The sequence below is a fragment of the Mandrillus leucophaeus genome, unplaced genomic scaffold, assembly GCF_000951045.1.
Source record: "Mandrillus leucophaeus isolate KB7577 unplaced genomic scaffold, Mleu.le_1.0 Scaffold386, whole genome shotgun sequence".
Taxonomy (NCBI): domain Eukaryota; kingdom Metazoa; phylum Chordata; class Mammalia; order Primates; family Cercopithecidae; genus Mandrillus; species Mandrillus leucophaeus.
In genome coordinates this window covers 1,038,989-1,065,328 of record NW_012104098.1, presented here as the reverse complement: position 1 = coordinate 1,065,328, position 26,340 = coordinate 1,038,989, and the positions used below count along the sequence as shown (strand labels likewise).

At 36.5% G+C, this 26,340-nt stretch overlaps 1 protein-coding gene across 1 annotated transcript in view; it reads left to right on the top strand.

Annotated features, from left to right (window-relative positions):
* SPAG16 (sperm associated antigen 16) overlaps positions 1-26,340 on the top strand; it is a 221,404-nt gene that overhangs the window by 47,793 nt on the left and 147,271 nt on the right. Inside the window, exons 6-7 of the mRNA XM_011990873.1 lie at positions 15,462-15,569; positions 22,051-22,168. Of these exons, the coding sequence (XP_011846263.1) occupies positions 15,462-15,569; positions 22,051-22,168 (226 nt within the window). The remainder of the gene's footprint in view (positions 1-15,461; positions 15,570-22,050; positions 22,169-26,340) is intronic.

Here is a 26,340-nt window from a genome sequence, read left to right as displayed (position 1 = left end):
TTTTTTTTTGCTTTTTGACCATTCTAAAAAGCATTCTACAAAGCATTTATCCTGCTTTCTGTATGTTTATGTTGCTTGTTTGCTGAAGATATACTACTCATCCTTTAAAAATGACAAATTGTAATTGAATACAGTTGTAATTGAATTGTAAGAGTTTTTTGTATATTCTGGATACAAGTGCTTTGTTAGAATATTGTGAATATTTTCTCCCAGTCTATGGCTTGTGTCTTTAATTTATTAATGGTGTCTTTTGTTGAGCAGGTACTTTAAATTTTAATGAAGCATAGCTTATCTTTTTTATGGTATTTATTTTGACATTTTATTGAATATATCATTTTCTACTATAGGTAACAGATAATTCTATGTTTTCTTCTAAAACCCTTAAAATATATATTTTTATTTCAGCATAGGATATGTTCTTAAGTTTTGTGCATCGTGTGAGGTAGAAACTAGAAGTTAATTTTCTTTACTATAGAAACACATAATTGTTCTGGCACCATTTCTTGAGAAAATTATCTTTAAGTCTCATTTAATATCTTTTTATTGAAAATCAGTTGACCATTTAGAATAATTTTGCCAATTTCCACAGACACAGGTGACGTAGGTGTGACATAGGATGAGGATTAAGTTGAAAATATAACTTGATTTTGGAAAAATGTGTGTGTGTGTGTGTGTGTGCGCGCATATCTATTTTTTGAGGGGGAAGAATAGATACTATCACAAGTTTTTGTCCTTCTATTTACATAGCATATCTCTCCATTTAAGTTATATTTAATACTTTATATTTATGAAGGAGCTTGAAATTTATGCCCTTCACATTTAATTATCTAATGTTTATATTTTGTTGTTGCATTTTGAGTTCCATATAATAGGGACTATGTTTTGTGTTCCCTGTGTCCCCAGGGCCTATCACTGTGCCTGTTACATAGTAGGAGCTTAAGTGATTGTGTGCTATTAAACTTTTGGCTCTTTAGTTAAGCTTTTAATAATTTTTAGAGCAGTTAGTTGGTGATTTTCGCCCCTTTCATGGCATTTATTTGGGGTAGGCATTATTTTCTTGGGAGTGTAACCAGTCTTTCCCCATTTTGAGTATTGTCTTCCTTTGCCAGGCTTTTACAGTAAGGAAATATAATGCAGACCAGAAAGGGTTTATTGAGAGCCCCGAAGAAAATAATACTGATTGGGATTACTAACAGGAAGATGAAAAACTACCATTTTAAAAATAATGAAATACTTCCTTTACAATCTGCCAGAAAATATAGGCATAAAGAAAACCATAATTACATGACAATTAATATTAAGGAAAAGTTAAGGTGATTTACTAAGGGGCCTTTATTTCACTTTCAAAATTTACTTCTATAAAAGGTCAAAGAGTACCCAGCTTTTGTGAAGACCCATTTAGTTTTAGACTTTCAGAAACAAACACTGTGAAAATAAAGATAATAATGAGGGTCACAAAATTTCATACTTTAGTGTTTAAGTAATTGCTTGTTAAATTAAGAAGGTATTTTTTCTGGATATGGATATACTGCTTTCTTTTTTGGCTAAGATAATGAAAATTTTTCTCTAATCTGGTTGAATTCCATTTTGGCAGTCTAACAATTATTCCAATATAAAATTTAGTGGGTTAAATAAATTCATTTATAAACAATTGAAGATAATGGAATATTTGCTAATTATATAACTACTATTATCAGAAATTACTTTGATTCAATTGTGCACGTAAGAAAAATATATGACAAAGATGGCCTACTCCGATGCAGGTAAACAAGAAAATGTGTATATGATTTACTTTGCCAAATGGTAACAAAATAATCCACTAAACTCGTTATTAAGGGATCATTCAAAAATACTTAAAACTGTTCAGTTAATAAAATTATTTTACCATGGATATTCACTTCAAAATATTTTCGAGCATACTGTTAGATAATATTAATATCATATTGAAAATGGAGTTTTGGGGCAGTAATTTTATAGTACTATAAGAATATCTGTACTTTAATGTTGCATAATTGAATTGTAGACTTTGATGTGCTGGTTTCCTGAAATGGAGAAGTTAGATAGTCATTGTACCATTTTATTAAGACAAAGCATGTGCAAACTGTTTTCTTTATGATGTACACATTTAAATAGAATGTTCCACTGAGTAACTCTTAACTTCGTTGTACTTGAAACAGAATGTCTGTTTGCTGTGTTTTTTTAAAACACAAAGATGCTCTACTAATGTGATGAGGAAATATTATATAGTTTAAAATATTAGTTGCTTATATGAATATTTTAAACTTTATTCTTTAGTACAACTTTTATTTTCCATTTATTAAGCAGATGGGCAGCAGGAAGGTCATAATAGGAGAGGCACCACCATGAAATGAATTTAAATTTTTTTACTGAATAGACTTCATTGTGCAAACAGAAAGCAAGTGTCTGAAAACCAATTTAATGGTCAGAAAAACTTTAAGGTCTGATACTTCAGTCAATTCCTATGCTTTGTTTCCTGGGATGAGCACAAATAGGCTTCTAATGTATATTTAAAAAGTGAGTTGATGCAATGCTGCACATTTATGGTTCTGTTTAAGAAATTTTGCAGCATTATTTCTTAAAAGTATTTTTAACATGTTGTGGGTTTACATTTCACATAAGATAAAAATAAGCTCATTTACATAATTCAAGTGACTGAAATTAAGACAATGTAGTATACTCAAAATAGACATTCACAAAATTTTAAATTCATTTTTTAAAAGATACACAATGTTACTAATAATCACATACCCTAATATTTTTGGTCAATTAGAGGATATTTACTTACTGGCACACTGCTTGTAGGAAGATAAATTTACTGCTTAGAAGAATTGTGTGTGTCTCTTTTACTATACTAAATAGTAATATTATGAAATGATGAAAATGATGATTATGAGTACAGAAACATTTATTGAGTAATTTAGTATTTTCGATGTGCAAGACAATATGTAAGCCACTTTACTAAAATATTTAATTGAATATGCTTTGAAGCTCATTATATGTCCATTGTGGAGGTGCTAAATTTGATATTTACAGAGGTTATGTAGATTAACAAGGTCACATTGCTATGAATAATTTCCTATATTGAATATGATATTATTATCATACTAGCATTGCTCCAGTGAAGTACCTGGATCTGTTAGCTGATTATAAAGACATAATATTGGATTTTTATCTACTGTTCTAAAACAAATATGGTATTATTTTTTAGATAAACTGATTCAACTTGACATGCTTTAGAGCTAACTTGTTTTGATAGCCCTATCAGGATATTCTGTACAATTCTTTTTTAAAAATATGGGGTTAAAATAAATGTTCAAAGATCTTGTTCATTATTCTTTTTGCAAATTATTTGAACAGATCCATTGATCCTTTTTCAGAACAATTGATCTCTTCTACACACAGCCTTTCTCCATACTTCTAATTGAAAATGGAATCATTTTCTAAATGAGAATTCAAGTGAGGTTCTTGTGCTTTCACAACAAAGTGTCAACTCAATCATTTATTTATTTTCCATTCACTCTACTTAAATTCTCTCCTCCTCTTCACTTAGTACTCGGTAAGGATGATGCCAAACAGTCTGCCATCTCAGGGAGATGGCAGAGAGTTTCTGTCTTTTTAGTCCATCTTCACTAGGGAGGTCTTGTGTACCTGAGCCTTAGGAATGAGGACTTTTCCTGTCTCTTTGTCTGTCCTCTGTGTTGTGGCCAAACTCTGCCTTCTATCTGTAGTTGGTCTTTGTAGGAGTTTCATACTACTACCTCAGGAGTAGGATACTTCTACTTGCTGTGAGAGAATATTAGGCCTAAGATGGTTACCTGTTGATTGGTTTGGCTGTGTCGCAACCCAAATCTCGTCTTGAATTCCCACATGTTGAGAGAGGGACCTGGTGGGAGGTAATTGAATCATGGGGGCAGGTCTTTCCCATGCTCTTCTCCTGATAGTGAATAAGTCTCATGAGATCTGATGATTTTAGAAAGGGGAGTTTCCCTGCACAAGCTCTCTTTTTTTTTGCCTGCCACCATCCATATAAGATGTGATTTTCTCTTTTTTGCCTTGCACCATGATAGTGAGGCCTCCCCAGCCAAGTGGAACTGTAAGTCCATTAAACCTCTTTTACTTCCCAATCTCAGGTATGTCTTTATCAGCACTGTGAAAATGGACTAGTACAGTAAATTGGTACCAGTAGAGTGGGCATTGCTGAAAAGATACCAGAAAATGTGGAAGTGACTTTGGAACTGGGTAACAGGCAGAGGTTGGAACAGTTTGGAGGGCTCAGAAGCAGACAGGAAAATGTGGGAAAGTTTGGAAAGAGACTTGTTGAATGGCTTTGCCCAAAATGCTAATAATGATATGGACAAAGAAATCCAGGCTGAGCTGATCTCAGGTGGAGATGAGGAACTTGCTGGGAACTGGAGCAAAGGTGACTCTTGTTACGTTTTAGCAAAGAAACTGGTGGTATTTTTCCCCTGTCCTAGAGATTTGTGGAACTTTACACTTGAGAGAGATGATTTAGGTTATCATCTGGTACAAGAAATTTCTAAGCATCAAAGCATTCAGGAGGTGACTTGGGTGCTGTTAAAGGCATTCAGTTTTAAAAGGGAAACAGAGCATAAAAGTTTGGAAAATTTGCAGCTTGATGATGTGATAGAGAAGAAAATCCCATTTTCTGTGGAGAAATTCAAGCCAGCTGCAGAAATTTGCATAAGTAATGAGGAGCTGAATGTTAATCACCAAGACAATGGGGAAAATGTCTCCAGGGCATGTCAGAGACCTTTGTGACAGCCCCTGCCATCACAAGCCCACAGGTTTAGGAGGAAAAAATAGTTTTATGGGCTGGGCTTAGGGTCCCTCTGCTGTGTGCATTCTAGTGACTTGGTGCCCTGCATTCCAGCTGCTCCAGCCATGACTAAAAGGGGCCAAGGTACAGCTCAGGCTGTTGCTTTAGAAGATTGAAGCCCGAAGTCTTGGCAGCTTCCATGTGGTGTTGAGCCTGCAGGTGCATAGAAGTCAAAAATTGAGGTGTGTGACCTCTGCCTAGATTTTAGAGATGTATGGAAACTCCTGGATGCCCAGGCAGAAGTTTGCTGCAGGGGTGGGGCTCTCATGGAGAATCTCTGCTAAGGCAATGTGGAAGGGAAATATGGGGTGGGAGCCCCCACACAGAGTCCCTACTGGAGCATTGCCTAGTGGAGCTGTGAGAAGAGGGCCACTGTCCTTCATACCCCAGAATGTTAGATCCACCGACAGCTTGCACTGTGCACCTGGAAAAGCCACAGACACTAAACACCAGCCATTGAAAGCACCCAGGAAGGAGGGTGTACCTTGTAAAGCCACAGGTGTAGAGCTGCCCAAGACCACAGGAGCCCACCTCTTTTGTCAGCGTGACCTGAATGTGAGACATGGAGTCAAAGGAGATCATTTTGGAGCTTTAAGATTTGACTACCCTGCTGGATTTTGCACTTGCATGGGGCCTGTAGTCCCTTTGTTTGGGTCAGTTTTTCCCATTTGGAATGGGTGTATTTACCCAATGCCTGTAGCCCCATTGTATCTAGGAAGTAACTAACTTGCTTTGATTTTACAAGCTCATAGATGGAAGGGACTTGCCTTGTCTCAGATAAGACTTTGGACTGTGGACTTTTGAGTTAAGGCTGAAAAGAGTTAAGACTTTGGGGGACTGTTGGGAAGGCATTATTGTGTTTTGCAATGTGAAAATATGAGATTTGAGAGGGGCCGAGTGTGCAATATGGTTGGCCCACTCAAATCCCATCTTGAATTCCCTTGTGTTGTGGGAGGGACCTGGTGGGAGGTAATTGAATCATGGGGGCAGGTCTTTCTGGTGCTGTTCTCGTGATAGTAAATAAGTCTCATGAGATATGATGGTTTTAAAAAGGGAGTTTGGGAGGCTGAGGCAGGAGAATGGCATGAACCTGGGAGGCGGAGCTTGCAGTGAGCCAAGATCGTGCCACTGCACTCCAGCCTGGGTGACAGAGCGAGACTCCGTCTCAAAATAAATAAGTAAATAAAAATAATAAAAAATAAAAATAAAAAGGGGAGTTTACCTGCACAAGCTCACTTTGTTTGCCTGCTGCCATCCATGTGAGATGTGATTTGCTCCTCCTTGCCTTCCTCCATGATTGTGAGGCCTCCCCTGCCATGTGGAACTGTAAGTCCATTAAACCTCTTTTTCTTCCTAGTCTCAAGTATGTCTTTATGCGCAGTGTGAAAATGGACTAATACAGCTGTCCATCTGGCAGGGGTAGAGAGTTTTTCTTTTACTTTTCCTTCACTTGCAAAGTATCTTTGCCTGTGCCTGTGTGTTGCCCTTTCCCCACGGGCCTCAGAAGTAGGCACTGGTTTGTGCCTTTTCTGCAGCACCCCTGGGTCCTGAAGCCCCCATTCCAGGCCTAAGCTCCCACATAACATTTCTAGACACTTTCTGGGATAAAAGGGACCCCACTGCCTTGAAGGGAAGAATCTGATCTTGGCAGGATTTACCTTCATAAGAATGTCTTATGTAATGATAAAGCAGTCAATTCAGCAAGAGGATATAACAGTTGTAAATATATATGCACCCAACACTGGAGCACCCAGATATATAAAGCAAATATTATTAGAGCTAAAGAGAGAGATGGATCGCAATACAGTAATAGCTGGAGACTTCCAACACCCCACTTTCAGTATTGGACAGGTATTCCAGACAGAAAATCAACAAACATCAGACTTAGTCTGCACCATAGAACAAATGGACTTAATAGAGATTTCTATTCTCAATGACAGACTATATGTTTGTTAGGTTACAGAACAAGTTTTAAAACATTCAAAAATTGAAATAATATCAAACATCTTCTCAGACCACAATGGAATAAAACTATAAATCAACAAGAAGAGGAATTTTGGAAACCATACAAACACATAGAAATTTAACAATATGCTCCTGAATGAGCAGTGGATCAATGAAGAAATTAAGAAGAAAACTGAAAAATGTCTTGAAACAAATGATAATGGAAACACAACATACCATAATCTATGGGATACAGTGAAAGCAATACTAAGAGGGAAATTTATAGGCACTTAAATAAGTGCCTACATCAAAAAAGAAGAAAAACTTCAAATAAATTACCTAATGATTCATCTTAAAAAGCTAGCAAAGCAAGAGCAAACTTAACCGAAAATTAGTACAAGAAAAGAAATAAAAAGGAACAGAGTAGAAATAAATGAATTTGAAATGAAGAAAGCAATACAAACGTCGAGGAAACAAAAAAATGTTATTCTTTTGAAAAGATAAAATCAACAAATCATTAGGCAGATTAAAGCAGAAAAAAAAGGAAAAGACCCAAATAAATAAAATCAGATGGAAAAAGAAGCATTACAACTGGGACTGCAGAATTTCAAAGGATCATCAGTGGTTGCTATGACCAACTACCTGCCAATAAATTGGAAAATCCAGGGGAAATGGGTAAATTCCTAGACAGGTGCAAGCTACCAAGATTAAACCATGAAGAAATCCAAAATATTAAAGACCAATAACAATGAACAAGATTGAAGCTGTAATATGAAGTCTCCCAGTAAACAAAATAACAGGACATGCTGGCTTCACTGCTAAATTGTACCAAACATTTGAAGAACTAACACCAGTGCTACTCAAACAATTCTGAAAAATACAGGAAAAGGGTATCTTTTCAAACTCATCTACAAGGCCCATATTACCCTGATACCCAAACCAAAGACACATCTAAAAACAAAACTACAGGCCAGTATCTCTGATGTTGACTCAAAAATCAACAAAAATGCCAGCCAACTGAATTCAACAATGTATTAAAAAGATAATTCATCATGACCAAATGGGATTTATTCCAGGTATGCAAGGATGAGTCAACATATGCAAATTAATCAATGTGATATGTTACATCAAAATAATGAAGAATAAAAACCATATGTTCATTTCAATTAATGCCGAGAAAAATGTAATACAATTCAACATCCCTTTATGATAAAAACTCTCAAAAAATTTGGTATAGAAGGAACATACCTCAACACAATAAACACTATATGTGTCATACCACAGTGTCATACTGGATAGGGAAAACTTAAAATCCTTTCCTCTAAGATCTGAAACATGAAAAGGATGCCCATTGTCACCACTATTATTCAATGTAGTAGTGGAAGTCCCAGCAATCAGACAAGAGAAGGAAATAAATGGCATATAATTGGAAAGGAAAAAGTCAAATTATCCTTGTTTGCAGATGATATAATCTTATATTTGGAAAAACCTGAAGTATCCACCAAAAAAAAAATGATGAGAACTGATAAATTCAGCAAGGTTTCAGGATACAACATCAACATACAAAAATCAGTAACATTTCTATATGCCAAGAGTGAAGAATCTGAAAAAGAAATTAGAAAGTTATCCAACTTACAATAGCCATAAATAAAATTAGAAAGTAACTTAAGCAAAGAAATGAAATACCTCTACAATGAAAACTATAAAACACTGATGAAAGAAATTGAAGAGGACACGACAACAGGGAAAGACATTCCATGTTCATGGGTTCTAAGAATCAGTATTGTTAAAATATCCATACTACCCTAAGCAACCTACAAATTTAGTGTGACCCCTGTCAAAATACCCATGACATTCTTCACAGAAATAGAAAAAACAATCCTAAAATGTATATGGAATCACAAAAGATCCAGAATAGCCAAAGCTATCCTAAGCAAAAAGAACAAAACCGGATCACATTACTTGACTTTAAATTATACTACAGAAATATAGTAACCAAAACAACATGGTACTGACATAAAAAAATAGCCAAAGCTGTCCTAAGCAAAAAGAACAAAACCGGATCACATTACTTGACTTTAAATTATACTACAGAAATATAGTAACCAAAACAACATTGTACTGACATAAAACCAAACACATAGACCGATGGAACAGAATAGAGAACCAGAAACAAAACCACACACCTACAGTGAACACATTTTTGACAGATGTGCCAAGAACATACACTGTGGAAAAGACAGTCTCTTCAATAAATGGTGCTGGAAAAACTGACTGGATATCCATATGAAGAAGAATCAAACTAGAACAATATGTCTCATCATACGCAAAAAATCAGATCAAAATGAGACTCCTAAGAGAAAATTAAAAGAGACTCTCAATGACATTGGTCTAGGCAGAAATTTCTTGAGTAGTACCCTACAAGCACAGGCATCCAAAGCAAATAATGGACGAATGGGATCATATCAAGTTAAAAAGCTTCTGCATAGAAAAGGGAATAAGCAACAAAGTGAAGAGATAAACCCATAGAAGGGGAGAAAATATTTGCAAATGACTCATCTGATAAGGTATTAATTACCAGAATATATAAGAAACTCTATAGGAAAAAAATCTAATACTCCAATTAAAAAATGGATAAAAATTTGAACAGACTTTTCTCAAAAGAAGACATACAAATGGCAAACAGGTACATGAAAAGGTGCTCAACATCATTGATCATCAGAGAAATGTCAGTCAAAACTACGATGAGCTGTCATCTCACCACAGTTAAAATGGCTTTTATCCAAAAGGCAGGTAATAATTAATGCTGGCAAGGATATGGAGAAAAGGGAACCCTTGTACACTGTTGGTGGGAATGTAAATTAGTACAACCACTGTGAAGAACAGTTCACAGTTCCTCAAAAAACTAAAAATAGATCTACCATATGATCCAGCAATCTCACTGCTGGGTATGTACCCAAAAGAAAGGAAATCAGTATATCAAAGAGATGCCTGCACTCCCATGTTTGTTGCAGCACTGTTCACAATAGCCAGGATTTGAAAGCAACCTAAGTGTCCATCAGCAGATGAATGGATAAAGGAAATGTGGTACATATATGTAATGGAGAACTATTCAGCTGTAAAAAAGAATGAGATTCTGTCATTTGCAACATGGTGGAACTGAAGGTCATTATGTTAACCCAGGCATGGAAAGACAAGTTTCACATGTTCTCATTTATCTGTGGGATCTGAAAATCAAAACACTTGAACTAATGGAGATAGAGAGTAGAAGGATGGTTGCCAGAGGCTGGGGAAGGGTAGTGGGTGGGTGTGGGTGAGGCAGGGATGGTTAATGGGTACAGAAAAAAATAGAAAATGAATAAGACCTAGTATTTGTTAGCACAACAGGATTATTATAGTCATAACTTAATTGTACATTTAAAAATAACTAAAAGTAAAATTGGATTTTTTGTAACAGGATAAATGCCTGAGGGGATGAATACTCTGTTTTCCATGATTTTTACACATGCATGCCTGTTTCAAATTATCTCATGTACCCCATAAATATATACATCTACTATGTACCTGCAAAAATTTTAAAAAGTAATAATTAAAAATTATATTTTCATTTAGCAATATAGATAAATGGTTAAAACTAGAAGTTTGTAGTATTTTGGAAGAGATGGAAGTATGCAAATAACAAGACAATTCAAAGAGGGTTGTCACAAGCATAATGAACTGTTCCCAAAGAATCTCATAATGAACTTGAGAAAATTACATCCCTGTCTACAATCTAAAAATTGAAAGATCTATTTTGAATATAGGCTTTATTGTCATTGAGATGCAAAACTGTCCTAAATTGCACTATCTTTTTTGTTAAAGTGTATATATGTAACTCCTACACTAACACTAAAAAATACACTATAAATATTTAAAGGAAAATAACCATTAATTTTTGTTTTTACAATAGAGACATCTTGACCAGAAGCAATGCAATGACAAGCAAATTAGAAAAATTAGATAACAAGCACTTCATTCAATATCATTATCTATATTATTTCTCAACTTATGTTGTCAACTTATATTATTTGTCAAATTATATTCTTGATATACACACATGGGTTAAAATCAGGAAAGAATACATTGTTTATCTAATCATTAGTATATTCCTCAGATGATTTTTCAAGACTGAATGTTCGAATCAATCATTGCTTGCACATATAAGATTGTTGGCATGAAAATGAGGTTGAGGTTTAGGTGGAGAAAGTTCACCATGAGTATTGTGAGTCACCTGAATGTTGTTTATTTACACATAATGAAATCTACAAAATTGGCAGTAAAATAAATAACAGTAGAGGTCATTTTTAAAAAATAGGGTGTACTGGGAGGTGGGGAGAAAGAAGCGTAGAGGGCGGGAGCAGCCAAGTTGACCAAATAGGAACTGCTCCATTCTGCGGCTCCCACCAAGAAGGATGAAAAGAGCAAGTGAATTCTGCATCTTCAATTGAGGTACCAAGCTTCTCTCACTGGGACTGACTAGGTGGTTGGTGCAACCCAGGGAAAGCAAGGAAAAGCATCAAGGGCCCACCCAAGAGCTGCATGGGCAAAGGAAGCTTTCTCCCTGGGCCAAAGGAGGTGGTGCAGGATTGTGCTACCCATCCCTGAAAACCATGCTTTTCTCATGGATCCTTGCAACCCACAGATCAGGAGTTCCCCTTGCAAGCCCACGCTACCAGGGCCTTGCGTCCCAAGCACAGAACTGTAAAGACATGGCAGCTGCTTGGGTGGCTGGCCATTTGAGCAGGCACCAAGACACACAGTATTTGCATACTCCAGCTCTGGGAACTCCCATGAGGCAGTATATCTGTCCACTCCTGTGGGAAGGGGGCTGAAGCCAGGGAGCCAAGTGGCTTCGCTTCCACAGAACCCCACAAGCTAAAACACACTGGCTTGGAATCCCTGCCAGCCAACACAGCAGGCCAGAGACTGCCTAAGAAGACTTAATTCCCAGGGCAGGAGGGGCGGCCACCATCACTGCGGCTCCAGTTGGCCATTGTCCCCTGCTGTAGGTGCCAGTGAGACTGGGTGGTCAGGACTAGGAGCAATTCCCCACAGCGCAGCACAGCAGCTGTGTCAGTTCATGGCTAGACTGCTTCCTTAAGTGGAACCCTGATCCATTTCTTATCACTGAGACAGGCCTCTCTGTGGGAATTTCAGCATCCCTAGACAGGAGTTCATGAACAGAACTTTGATATCCCTGAGAGGAGTCACTATGAGAAGGGGCAGCTGTGATATAATGGATCCGTGGTCTTCGTCTTTTCTACCTGCTGGCTCTGGAGAGTCAGGGGAGCCCAGATGAGGGTGCAGCACACCTCCTCCACCAAGGGGCAGCCAGACTGCTCGTTTAAGCAGGTCCTTGATCCCACTCCTCCTGACTAGATGAGACCTCCCAACAGGAGTCCCCAGATACCTCATACAGGAGAATTCCAGCTGGCATCAGGTTGGTGCCCCTCTGGGATACAGCTCCCAGAGGTAGGAGCTGGCTGCCATCTGTGCTGGTCTGTAGCCTCTGCTGGTGATACCTCCGGGGTGGGAGGGGCCCAGGCAAATAGGGTCTCGAGTGGACCCCCAGCAAACTGCAACAGCCCTACAGAAGAGGGGCCTGACTGCTAAAAGAAAAACAGAAAACAACAACATCAATGAAAAGGACCCCACAAAAAACTCATACAAAGGTCAGCAACCTCAAGATCAAAGGTAGATAAACTCATGACGATGAGAAAGAACACAAAAATGCTGAAAACTGAAAAAGCCAGAGTGTCTCTTCCCTCCAAATAATGGCAATATGTCTCCAGCAAGGCACAGAACTGGGCTGAGGCTGAGATGGATGAATTGACAGAAGTAGGCTTCAGAAGACAGGCAATAATGAACTTCACTGAGCTAAAGAATTATGTTCTAACTCATTGCAAAGAAGCTAAGAACCATGATAAAAAACATTACAGGAGCTGTTTACCAAAATAACTAGTATAGAGAGGAATATAAATGACCTGATCGAGCTGAAAAACACAACACAAGAACTTCACAATGCAATAACAAGCATCAATAGCCAAAGAGACCAAGCAGAAGAAAGGGTATCAGAGCTTAAAGACTATCTTGCTGAAATAAGGCAGACAAGAGTAGAGGAAAAAAAGAATGAAAAGGAATGAACAAAACCTCTGAGAACTGTGCGATTATGTTAAAAAATCAAACCTATGACTGATAGGAGTACCCGAAAGAGACAGAGAGAATGGAACCAAGTTGGAAAACACACTTCAGGATATCATCCAGAACCTCCTCAACCTAGCAAGACAGGCCAATGTTCAAATTCAGGAAACCCAGATAACCCCAGTAAGATACTCCATGAGAAGATCAAGCAAAAGACACATAATCGTCAGATTCTCCAGGGCCAAAATGAAGGAAAAAATGTTAAGGGCAGCCAGAGAGAAAGGCCAGGTCACCTATAAAGGGAAGCCCATCAGACAGCAGATCTCTTCAGACACCATACAAGCCAGAAGAGAGTGGGGGCCAGTATTTGACTTTCTTAAAATAATTTCCAACCTAGAATTTAGTATCTGGTCAAACTCAGCTTCATAAATGAAGGAGAAATAAAATGATTTTCAGACAAGCAAATGCTGAGGGAATTCATCACCACCAGGCCTGCCTTGCAAGCACTCCTGAAGGAAGCACTAAATATGGAAAGGAAAAACCATTACCAGCCACTACAAAAACACACTGAAGTACACAGACCAGTGACAATATGAGGCAACTACATAAACAAGTCTGCAAAATATAACCAGCTAGTAATATGATGACAGGATCAAATTGATGCATAACAATATTAACCTTAAATGTAAATAGGCTAAATGCCCCAATTAAAAGATGCAGAGTGGCAGGCTGGATAGAGTCAAGATTCATTGGTGTGCTGTATTCAAGAGACCCATCTCACATGCAAAGACACACATAGACTCAATCCCATTACTGGGTATATACCCAAAGGAATATAAATCATTCTGTTACAAAGACACATGCATGTGTATGTTCATTGCGGCACTATTTACAATCACAAAGACATGCAATCAACTCAGATGCCCATCAACGATAGACCGGATAAAGAAAATGTGGTACTTATACACCATGAAATACTATACAGTCATAAAAAGGAATGGGATCTTGTCCTTTGTAGGGACATGGATGGAGTTGGAAGCCATTATCCTCAGCAAACTAACAGTAACAGAAAACCAAACACTGCGTGTTCTCACTTATAAGTGGGAGCTGAACAATCAAAACACATGGACACAGGAAAGGGAACCACACACACTGGGGCCTGTTGGGGGGTGGGAGGTGTGGTTGGGGGCGGTGGAGTATTAGGAAAAATAGCAAATGTATGCTGGGCTTAATACCTAGGTGATGGGTTGATAGGTGCAGTAAACCACCATGGCACACGTTTACCTATGTAACAAACCTTCAGAACTTGCACCTGTGCCCCAGAACTTAAAATTTAAAAAAAAGAAAAGAAGAAGAAAGAAACTTGGAAGAATGGATCCGAGACCTTGCACCATATGCCTCATGTAATTTGATCGTGCATCAAGAAGTCACTGATCTTGACTTATGCTTCATTGAGAGCCTTACTTTATCTCATAAACATCTTTGGTAGCATCCCATACACTGCTCCTCAGTGACTGGCTGTTCTGACACCACTTAAAGCAGAAATCTGTTCATGTGCATTTATTTTATGTGAATCACAATTTTGAAATAGTTGTGACCCAGAAAAATAGATTTCTTCTGTTTCAAGCCTAATGTGAGGTAGCAGTCCATTTTTCAGAATAGAAATGTGACAGTCTCAATGCTGTAGTACTTTGTCAGTTATCTGAGGTTGAGAACTACTTTTTCATTATAAATTATATTTCACATTATTATATTGAAACTAATATATTATGGAGGTAAGTGAAACCTTCTTATTAAATTTTCACATAGAACCTGGGCTTAGAAAGAATGCTTTCACTTGCCTTATGCCAGAGGTTTGCAGAAGATGTATCAAGTTGAAAAATTTTTCTGTATTACAGCACTGATATTGAAGACCATTCTCATCAAGCTATGAGTTATGTAATAATCAGATCCACTGATGACATATATTTATTTAATATATACCACAAAATCTTGGTTTTTTAGAATTTATATGCTTTCTTTTCCCAAATATCAGAACTGAATAATCTAGTATATTCTCTTTAACTTTACATTCTAGGAAGTTCAGAGTTAAATTCCATAAAGTCTTTATTTTTAATAATTTTGAATTATCGTGTTTCATATATTTCAATTTTCCAAGCCAAACAAGTTCTCTTTGGAAGTAAATGGTTTATACTATGGACATGTTCTGGCAGCATACCTTTAATTTTCACTTACTTAGATGAAATGTAGATGAATCATATTTTTGGAACTACAGGTTTTGCCCTTTCATCCTTCACCCCCAAACCTAATATGACCTTATACAAATTATGTTTGATGGGAACCTTCAATGAGAATTATAGCAAAATATTTGTTTTCCTATTATCTTCTGAATGGCCCAATACTAGAGTTGAACTCAAGACTAAATAATTTTTGAAAAAGGAATTAGCAGTGATTTATAAAGTTACTATTTTTTTTGCAGCAAAGCTAGAGAAGATCTGCTGAAAATTCAGAAAGAGCGTGATTTTCATCGAATGCATCACAAGCGAATAGTCCAGGAAAAAAACAAATTAATCAATGACCTCAAAGGGTAAGCTTATATTTGTTGGACTATTTATTAAAGAGTTATTTAATACATGTTAAGTAATTTGATTATGACAGAAAGTTTTAGACAAAGTTATTAGTTCCACATTTATTGAGCATAAGATGAGTAAGTTGCGGCCCTTGCTGTCAAGGGTCTCAGAAACTATTTGTGTGTGTGAAATGGGAGGAGTTAAGCAGAAATATACTGAAATACACTGCATTGTTGCTATGCCACCCAAGAGGGCCATCATCCCAATAAGATTGGAGTGTGAGATGACTCAAGGATTTATTTCCACAGGAATTAAATTCTCAAGTACAAGTAAGAGTAGACAGTGAGGAAGTGGGGTCAGCACAGTGCTGTTGGCAGATAGTACATCCTCTGCAAATGTGCCAAGACATGAAAAAACATGGTATGTTCATCAAATTGTATGCAAAGAGAGTGAAGTGCAGCTGTGGTATTGCAGGGATAGGGGACATATCTCTAAATGACTATGAATTTAAAAGTCTTTTATAAATTATTTTGAAGACATTATTGAGATTTACTTTCTCTCCTTCTTTACCTTCCTCCCCTACAAAAACAAGTAAAGAAATTTACAATCCTTAAATAAAATTCTATTTGCTTGCTCTAAGGCAGTGCTATCCAACAGAACTTTTCGTGATGATATACTCTATATCTGTACTGTCCAATACAATAGCCCCTAACCATTTATATTTAAAAATATACCATACTTCTTCAAATTCCTAATACGTTTAAAGAGAATACTTTTCATATAAAATTAATCACTTTAGATTATATGTTTTTTCATATTTCATTATTTCAGGCACCCTTGTAAAGAAGCACACATTACTTTGTAATATAGCTACACTTGGTCTGTACTCAGATAGCCTTTATTTCTTCATTTAATCATTAAGAAAAACATCTCCATTTAGCAATCTGGATGAATCACTAAAGCGCATTTTATAAAGACCTAAAACAAAACTTCAGTGATGCCATCAAGTCACAAAAAAGCTGGGCATCAAGTTAACCAGTCAAACACAGTGAATACTTTGCCTGATAGCTGTGCTATTGCATAATAAATCAGCTATAGGATAGAGTGTTTTTGATGCCAGGCAAAGTTGGGGTCTGAGATCTCTTATGTCATATTTTATCCAAATACATTAATAGTGTATCCATATTTCCTTTCATTGTAAAACATTAAATGTTTACCTTACTTTTTCTGTAAATTTTTCAACTAGTTTGATAATAAATTTTATAGTATTTCTTTTTTGTTTGTTTGTTGTTTTGTTTTGCTTTTTAGAGTCAGAGTCTCATTCTGTCACCCATGGTAGAATGCAGTGGTGAGATTAAGGCATCCTGTAGCCTCCAACTCCTGGGTTCAAGCAATCCTTCCACCTCAGCCTTCTGAGTAGCTGAGTCTACAGGTGCATGCCACCATACCCAGCTAAATTTTTTTATGTTTTAATTTTTTTGTAGCGATGTTTTTTCTTTGTTACATTCTAGTGAAATTCTATGTGTTGTTAATTCTTTTAACAGAAGATAGTCAAGCCATATCTCATGAATGAGTTAAATTCCAAAGTTAGTAAAAAAAGGGAAATTTTGCCATCAATATTTTCTTTAAAATTCTTCAACCATCCACAGATTACAGTGTACATGATTGTGTGTATACAATTCTATATCTGTGTGTTTTATGTATTTAGACATATGTAATGTTTATGGAGATTATAGTATACACCAAAGTATATATATGTATGTGTGTGTATATATACATGCATACATACACACACACACGAAGCTAATCAGAATGGAGGATAGAACTGTATGTACTACCTAAATTTTTATTTTTATTACTCTTTCTGAATGTCATATTAATACACATTAAATGTATATAAAATGCAACTGCACTTTAATACTTAATTTCTATTGCTATCATCAATGAGGTATAATGTGATACTCAAATTAATGACTTTTATAAATACTGCTATGAAAATATTATAGAAAATGAAAAGCTCTGTTTCAATTATTAATGAAATAAAATATTATTCTTTTGGAGGACTTTTAGGGAATTTCTGCTTTGCGCTGTGCCATTGTAAATAGTATAGAATTAGCTCTCCAACTAGTACTAAACTAGCTCCCCAAATGTAAGGAACTACAAGACTGGACAAAAATACATGAGGCAGTTTTTTTTTTTTTAAGATGGTGGAAAATTGGCAAAGCAGGACCTTGATGCCTAAGAGAAGACAAACACAAAATGAGCAGGATGTTCACCCCACATATCTTCCTGAAGGTACTTTTCAGCCCACAGTTTGACCAGATATAACCCAAGCAGAGCATGGTGGTTTTCGGAGCTGAGGAGGCAGAGATCAGAGTTCAGGGCTGCAGAGGTAGCTGAAACTTGCAGCATGGTGTACACAGAAGGAAGGAGGTACATGAAATGTAGCTTAAGAAATATCTTTAATGGTTCTCTTCAGTCTTTGGCCACGTAACTAACTTGTGGAAGTATAAGATGAGAGAATACGAAGCCTGGCAGGAAACAGCACCTGGGAAGCTATGAGTAAAATAGAGATTCCAGAGGTTGCACAGTGCTGGGAGATGTAGGAGTACTGATCAGCCATAAGGGAAGGAACATCACTGAATACTCTGAACATTTACTTAATATCCTCCACAAGCCATGCCATAGAAGCAGACCTAGTTGGTCTTAGAGAAAATGCTGCTTTAGACTTTTTCTCCAAAAAGCTTAAAGGTATAAGCTTTGAAAAACTCAACTGATTCACTGGGAAATTAACTATCTGTCAGAAAATAACTCTTTAAAGGAAGAAAACAAAATTCCGACAAGTGTATGTTCAACATACAATAAATAAATAAAGTTTATATGGATTGATCTATCTATAGATATATCTAGAAGCAGGAAAATATGTCCTATAATCAGGAAAAAGCAGAAACAGACACAGAGAAAAGAGAATTACAGAATTAGCAGACAGGGACTTTAAAACAGTTATAATGAAATGCTTAGAGTTTTAAAGAAAATGGTGACTATAGGAGTGATAAACAGAATTGAACTGAAATTTGAGAACTGAAAAAAACAATGTGCGAATGAAAAATTTACTAGTAGGTCTTAGAAGATTGGACATTGCCAATGGAAAGATCAATGAACATGAAGACAGGAAGATGGAAAATGATCCAACTGGTGCTCAAAGAGAAAAAAGCTGAAAAGAAATGAGCAGGGACTCAAAGAAAAAAGACTGAAAAAACATAAACAGAACTTCTGGAACAATATCAAATAGTCCATCATAGGTGTATTTGAAATCCAAGAAGAGGCTGGGCATAACCTTCCCCATTCTGCTAACTTATTCCAATTTTTAAGTATACAAATTCAAATTAGTTACTCAGGAAGACTGGAACTGATCACTGGGTGCTTACATGAACCAAATATGCTGTGAGCAGACTTTAGCCAGGACCCTACTTTTTTCCTGTCCCTTATAGACTCCCATTCTAACAGTGGGGTCATGATTTTGCTTTAAGTTTCTGAATTTGAATGACAAATTCTTAAAAATATCTTTCCCCAGTAAATAGCCACTCAATTAAATAGCCAGGGGTAATTTGCAGAAAAACTGAGGCTATTTATAACAGTATATAATTGCTATGGTGTTATGGAGTGCTTTCTCTACTGTCTGCTAAGGTAGCTCCAGCATTTCTACTTCACAGTGTTGGCTATCTTTTTCCAAGTTTCTAAGGACCACCCTAGAAGTGAATCTACCTTATTCGCTGGAGTTCTTACTATAATGTTAAATCCACTGTGTGGAGGTCAAGGAATTATTGTTTATCCAGTCTTGCATTCCACCCCTCTTTAATCAAGTACCTCAAAATCCAGCCTCTGGGGGTACTTTTCTGGTTCCTGCCAGTACATGCTGACTATTTTTTGCAGCAGTTTAGATGTATAGTCTCTTTCTTCCGTAATCACACTGAGGAGAGGAGGTAGGGATACTTCCAGCGGTGGGGCCAGGGTGGGGACATCTCTTTCTTTGTGGGGAAGAGGGCTTTTCAGCATCTTGCAGCACAGCTGAAGTACTACTTCTTTGTAGGAAATGGGGCCCACCTCTGTAAGCCCATAGGGCTACAGGAAAACATTCTCAGGGGCATCCTGAGAACCAGAGAAGAAGACAGAGACATTTCATACATTTCATGTAATAAAGAGTCAGTTCACCTGGAAGACATAATATTAAATATGCATTACTCTAATATAAGAGCTTCAAAATACATGAAGCAAACTCTGATAAAATTGAAAGGAAAAATAGATATTTCCTTAGTTATACTTAGGATTTTAACACTCAGTATTAGAAAGTGTAAGAAGAAATATACATAGATGTATTTGACATCCAAGAAGGGGCTGGGGATAACCTTCCCCATTCTGCTAGCTTATTCCAATTGCCAAGCATATCAATTCCAATTATTTACTCAGGAACACTGGAATTGATCACTGGTTGGGTACATGGACCAAATATGCTGTGAGCCAGGACCCTACTTATTTCCTGGCCCTTACAGACTCCCATTCCAACAGAGGGGACCAGATATAGCCTAAGCAGAGCATGGTGATTTTCGGAGCTGACGAGGCAGAGATCAGAGTTCAGGGATATAGAGGTAGCTGGAACTTGCAGCATGGTGTACCCAGAACGAAGGAGGTATGTGAAATGTAAGAAATATCTGCAATAGTCTTTTTCAATCTTTGGCCTCATAACTAACTTATGGAAGTATAGAATGAGAGAACACAAAGCCTGGCAGGAAACAGTGCCTGGGAAGCTCTGAGCAAAACAGAGATTCCAGAGGTTGTGTAGAAGAGTACTGTCAATCAACTGAGCATAGTTAACATTTCTTGACTTCTACTTGGCTCTTTCCAGTTCACATGGAATGGTCACTAAAATAGATCATATACTCAACCGTAAAACAAGTCTCCATACATTTCAAAGGACTGATGTCATGCAAAGAATGTTTTCTGACCAAAATCAAATTAAATTAGAAATCAATTTTTAAAAATCTCAGGGGGTTTCTCAAATATTTGGAAATTAAGTAGTATGCCTTAAATAATCCATGAGGCAAATAAAGAAATTAGAGAATAGTTTGAACTGAATGATTAAAAATGCAGCATATTGAAATGCAGCCAATGCAGCTTAAATTGAAATTGATGGCTTTAAATGCTTATTTTAGAAAATAAAGTTTTAAAACCAATGATGTCATCTTAGAAGCTTAAAAAGAGCAAACTACAACCAAGAAACATGAAGAAATGAAAAATAAGAGCTGAAATCAAGAAAATAGCAAATGGACAAACAAAAAATCAACAAAGTTAGATGTTGGTTAATGGAAAATATAATAAAGCTGACAAATTTGATAATAAGATGGATAAACTCTCATTAGACTGATGTCACCAGAGGTTGGCAAGAATGTAGAGCAACCAGGACTGTCATATAGGGTTGCTGGTAGTATAAATTACAATCCAGCAATTAAACTCCTGGGTATTTATCTAAAATAAATGAAGATATATGATCAAAAAATCTTACATGACTTATATAAGAATGTTTAAAGAGGCCTTATTCATGATAGCTCAAACTAAAATCCACTCAGCTTTTCTTCAGCAAAATATTGGATAACCACATTTACATACAAGGGGATACTACTCACAGTAAAGAGGAGTGAAGTATTGCAATGTAAAGTAATAAGAATAATCTAAAGAAACATTATGCTGAGTGAAATAAACTAGTTAAAAAAGAGAACATATTATATGTTACCAAATACATGAAGTTCTAGAATTTTCTGGGGTGTTAGACATGTTTCATATTTTGATAATGTGTACTACTTGGGTGTGCATTTCTCAAAACTCTGAACAGTAACTGTTAAGAGCTGTATGTTTTATCCATGTAAATTACACTTCAATAAAAAGATTTTGAGGTCATTTTCAAATAAAACAGATTTTTAAAGGTATTTACATTATATACTAGGCTGAACTATTCCTTCTGTTTAGGTATCAAAATGTTTTTATACTTCATTTTTAAAATAGAAGATTAGCCAAACTTGTTTTGAAGACCATCCTTTAGTTTATTTTGATGTGAATGACACTCCATGTTTAATCATCTATTATTTGTGGCCCTTGTCTTTCTGACAGTCATTTCCAAATTAACAAAAGGAATTGCATTTTTAAAAATTTCATGGGTAGCAGCAATATTCTGAGTACATACTTGGATACAGCAAAAGGTACTAGTAGGAAATAGAGAACTAATTAAGACGTGATTTGCTCCCTCACTGCACCCTCCACCCTCAAGTTGCAGTGAATTTGTGTGCTTTTTGTGCTTCTTGGCTGTAGTGTGTTAACCTTTATGAGGTTATTTATTTTTATTTCACAGCAAAAAAGAAAAAGAAAAAAAGGTTTCGATGTTAGATGGAAATTACTGATTTAACTCAATAACCCCTTAAGATACTATTGACTTTTTATTTTTTATAGGTTGAAGTTACATTATGCATCTTATGAACCAACTATAAGGGTGTTACATGAGAAACACCACACTTTACTGAAGGAGAAAATGCTGATCTCCGTGGAAAGAGACAAAGTAGTTGGGCAGGTAAAGATACAGTCAAAGCTAACTTAAAATGATCTTTTAATCATTTTTTTAAAATAATACAAGTAGAAATACTGGTTTTGTTTCTGAGATTAATTTTAAAACATTTTCAACCAACTTTCATGTAAGAGAGATCCATTTGGAAACATTCAGAAAAAGTATTTATCCATTTAACTACATATAAAGATTATTATAAAAGTAGGCCAGCCTGGTGGCTCATGCCTGTAATCCTAGCACTTTGGGAGACCAAGGTAGGTGGATCACTTGAGGCCAGGAGTTTAAGACCAGCCTGGCCAATATGGTGAAACCCTGTCTCTACTAAAAATACCAAAGAAAAAAAAAAAATAACCGGGTGTGGTGGCACAGGCCTGTAATCCCAGCTACTTGGGAGACTGAGGCATGAGAATAGTTTGAAGCTGGGAGGCAGAGGTTGCAGTGAACCGAGATGGCTCCATACCACTGCACTCCAGCCTAGGCAACAGAGTGAGACAGTGTCTCAAAAAAATTAAATTAAATGTCATTTAATTGAGACATAAATTTATAGCAGATTATTAAATTGTAGTTTGAAGAAAAAACTTAGCCATTGTGGTCAAACTTGGGTTTAAATGCCAGCTTTGACAGCTATAAACGTTAACCTTAGGAGAGCTATTTAAACAAATTGGAGCTCAGATTTCTCATATATAAAATGTAGCTGCAAAGACCAAAGACATTACCTTTTAAGATTGCTGTGAAACTTACATGAGATATTTTAATAAACAAAAACTCCCTCCTAGGTACTGACTCAAGTCTTTTGTAATTTTTGCTGATGGGTGACATCCTTTTAGGGTTTTTGTATAGGCCTAGACCTAGGGTAGTGGGTGAGATACCTTTGGCATAAAAATTTAAGAAAAAGAAACAAAAGGTTTATATGCCACTTTAAAACTATTCAACAATTTTTTTGGAATATGTAAAACTGCAACTATGCTTAACATTCTATTATTGTTTTCTGGAGATTTTCATTTTTGGCCAAACATTCAGAAGCTACAAAAGCTTACATGATGATAATACTCTTTTGAATAATTTTATTGTTAAGACATGCTTTAATCAAGTTTATTTTGTCTTTTGAGTGAAATTCTTAGCAACGAAAATGCAAAACATCGTTGTCTTGATGCCCCTTGTGCTTGAATTTAATTTTGTGGTTTGAATGTTTGAATTTTAAGTAATATTGAATACAATGATCATATGATTTGGCTGTGTCCCCATCCAAAGCTCACCGTGAATTGTAATAATCCCCACGTGTCAAGGGCGGGACCAGGTGGAGGTAACTGAATCATGGAGGTGGTTTCTCACATGCTGTTCTCATGATAATGAGTGAGTCTCACGAGATCTGATGGTTGTATAAGCGTCTGGCATTTCTTTTGCTTGCACTCATTCTCTTTCCTGCTGCCTTGTGAAGAGGTGTCTTCTACCATGATTGTAAATTTCCTGAGGACTCCCCAGCCATGTGGAACTTGAGCCAATTAAACCTCTATTCTTTATAAAATATCCAGTCTCGAGTATTTCCTCATAGTGGTGTGAGAATGAACTAATACAAATGAGTTTAACAATGATTTAAATTTTATGGCATTATAATCAAACCTTCAGAATTTCATACCCTTGCTTCTTTTCATCTAATCTGTCTTCCCCAGTCTCCTAACAAAAGGCTTTATTCTATATCCTGAGGTATTAGGAGCTAGATTCAGATCTCTTACTATTTCCTATTCCAGACGGGCCATGCTTGAATTTTTGCTACCCATCTTACTCTCTTTAGTCCTCCTGGTCTCATGCTTATCTCCTATATACCATGTACAATATTTGTGTTTGAAGTTGCTCCTTGATGGTTTAGTGGAAAGAGCTAAGGACTGGGAATGGCTGGTATGAATTCCAGTTGTGTTATAAAACAGCCAAGTGAGGATTCGGGTTATTTAAATATGTCTTTTTACTCACTTATTAAATAGGGATAAATTATTTGCCTTATGATTGATATGTGTATAAGATTAAAACATGTTTAAAAAGTTAAAATCATTTGATCTATGAGTTAAAGTTGAATTTTGCACACTACTGTTCAGATTTGCAAAGAAATATATCTTTATTATCTGCAACTGGTTTTGTCTTTGAACTCCTACTCCTGCTGAAGACAAAAGAAAAGATAACCTGCATATTAAAGACTATTCCAGTCTTTATGAGTTAAACCAGTGTCTTTGGGTTTAACACAGGGTGTTTGAATATTATATTAACTGAATGTTTAGCTAAAACATAGTTATTAGTGCTCATTTTCTTCCTTCAAATGGCATGCCCTTTTTATTCTTCCCTAGATGGTTCCTAGTAAAAAAGTAACTTATCTATCCATATAGTTTAAAGTCTACAGGCTATATTCACTCTCCAGAGTACTGTGACTTGTTTGATTAGGTTGGTGGTGTCCAGGTACATGATAGCTGGATAGTTCTGGATAGCTCCTGGATAGTTCCAGGGTAGTTCTTTTGTATGTGAACCCAACACACCTTGCTAAATCCATGGCCTCTGCTACAATACCTGTGAACTCCTTTATATCTGTGACCTCATTATCCTAACCCTAGTTTTTTTTCTGCTCTAGTACATCAAATATTAACATTTCCGTGTGTCCCACTGAGGTGGTTGAGGCTTCTGATTTCTCTATATTGCAAATACAAGCCATGAGCAATTTGGAAACCAGTTAGGGTCCATCTACACAGATATACTTTTCTCAGTTCATTTTCAACATCACCTGGAGAGTAGTATGTTTTTCTAGCACAATGTAAAATATGAAGGAGTCTTTAAGGGGTTGTCAATTTTCCTAGGCTATTGCCTGAAAAGCTAAGAGCAAGTGTACTTAAATTCTTGGAGTATCTCTAGACTATATGGCTTTATTTGCCCTTCATTTCCAGCTGGCCCCACTTACATTTTTCACTTGGTAGATAAACCAGGACTCATGTCTGACCTATTGTTACCTCGTCCCTCAGGCATCTCGTCTGTCACTCAGGCACATAACTCTTTTCACTTCTTTGTTCTATTGGATGAAATATCTCCCTATCTTCTTTTATGTTACAGGATGTTCTATGTCCTCGTTTGTTCCAGCAATCCCGATTTACACCCATTTGCACAGGGTAATTTTTAATAAATTTAACTTTCACCCTAAAAATATCCCAATTTGGAAAATCTTTATTAATGGGAAAATTTTTTTTTTAACTTTAAGTTCTAGGGTACATGTACACAATGTACAAGTTTATTACATAGGTATACATGTGCCACATTGGTTTGCTACACCCATCAACTCGTCATTTACATTAGGTATTTCTTTTAATGCTATCCCTCTCCCAGCCCCACATCCCATGACAGGCCCCGGTGTGTGATGCTCCCCGCCCTGTGTCCATGTGTTCTCATTTTTCAATTCCCACCTATGAGTGAGAACATGCGGTGTTTGGTTTTCTGTCCCTGTGATAGTTTGCTGAGCATGATGGTTTCCACCTTCATCCATGTTCATGTCAAAGGACATGAACTCATCCTTTTTTATGGCAGCATAGTATTCCATGATGTATATGTGCCACACTTTCGTAATCCAGTCTATCATTGATGGACGTTTGGGTTGGTTCCAAGTCTTTGCTGTTGTAAATAGTGCTGCAATAAACATAGGTGTGCATGTGTCTTCATCGTAGCATCATTTATAATCCTTTGGGTATATACCCCGTAATGGAATCACTGGGTCAAATGATATTTCTGGTTCTAGATCCTTGAGGAATCACCACACTGTCTTCCACAATGGTTGAATTAATTTACACTTCCAGCAGTGTAAACGTGTTCCTATTTCTCCACATCCTTTCCAGCATCTGTTGTTTCCTGACTTTTTAATGATCGCCATTCTAATTGACATGAGATGGTATCTCATTGTAGTTTTGATTTCCATTTCTCTAATCACCAGTGATGATGAGCATTTTTTCATGTTTCTGTTGGCTGCTTTATGCCTTCTTTTGAGAAGTGTCTGTTCATATATTTTACCCACCTTTTGATGAGGTAGTTTGTTTTTTTCTTGTAAATTTGTTGAAGTTATTTGTAGATTCTGGATATTAGCCCTTTGTCAGATGGGTAGATTGCAAAAATTTTCTCCCATTCTGTAGGTTGCCTGTTCACTCTGATGGTAGTTT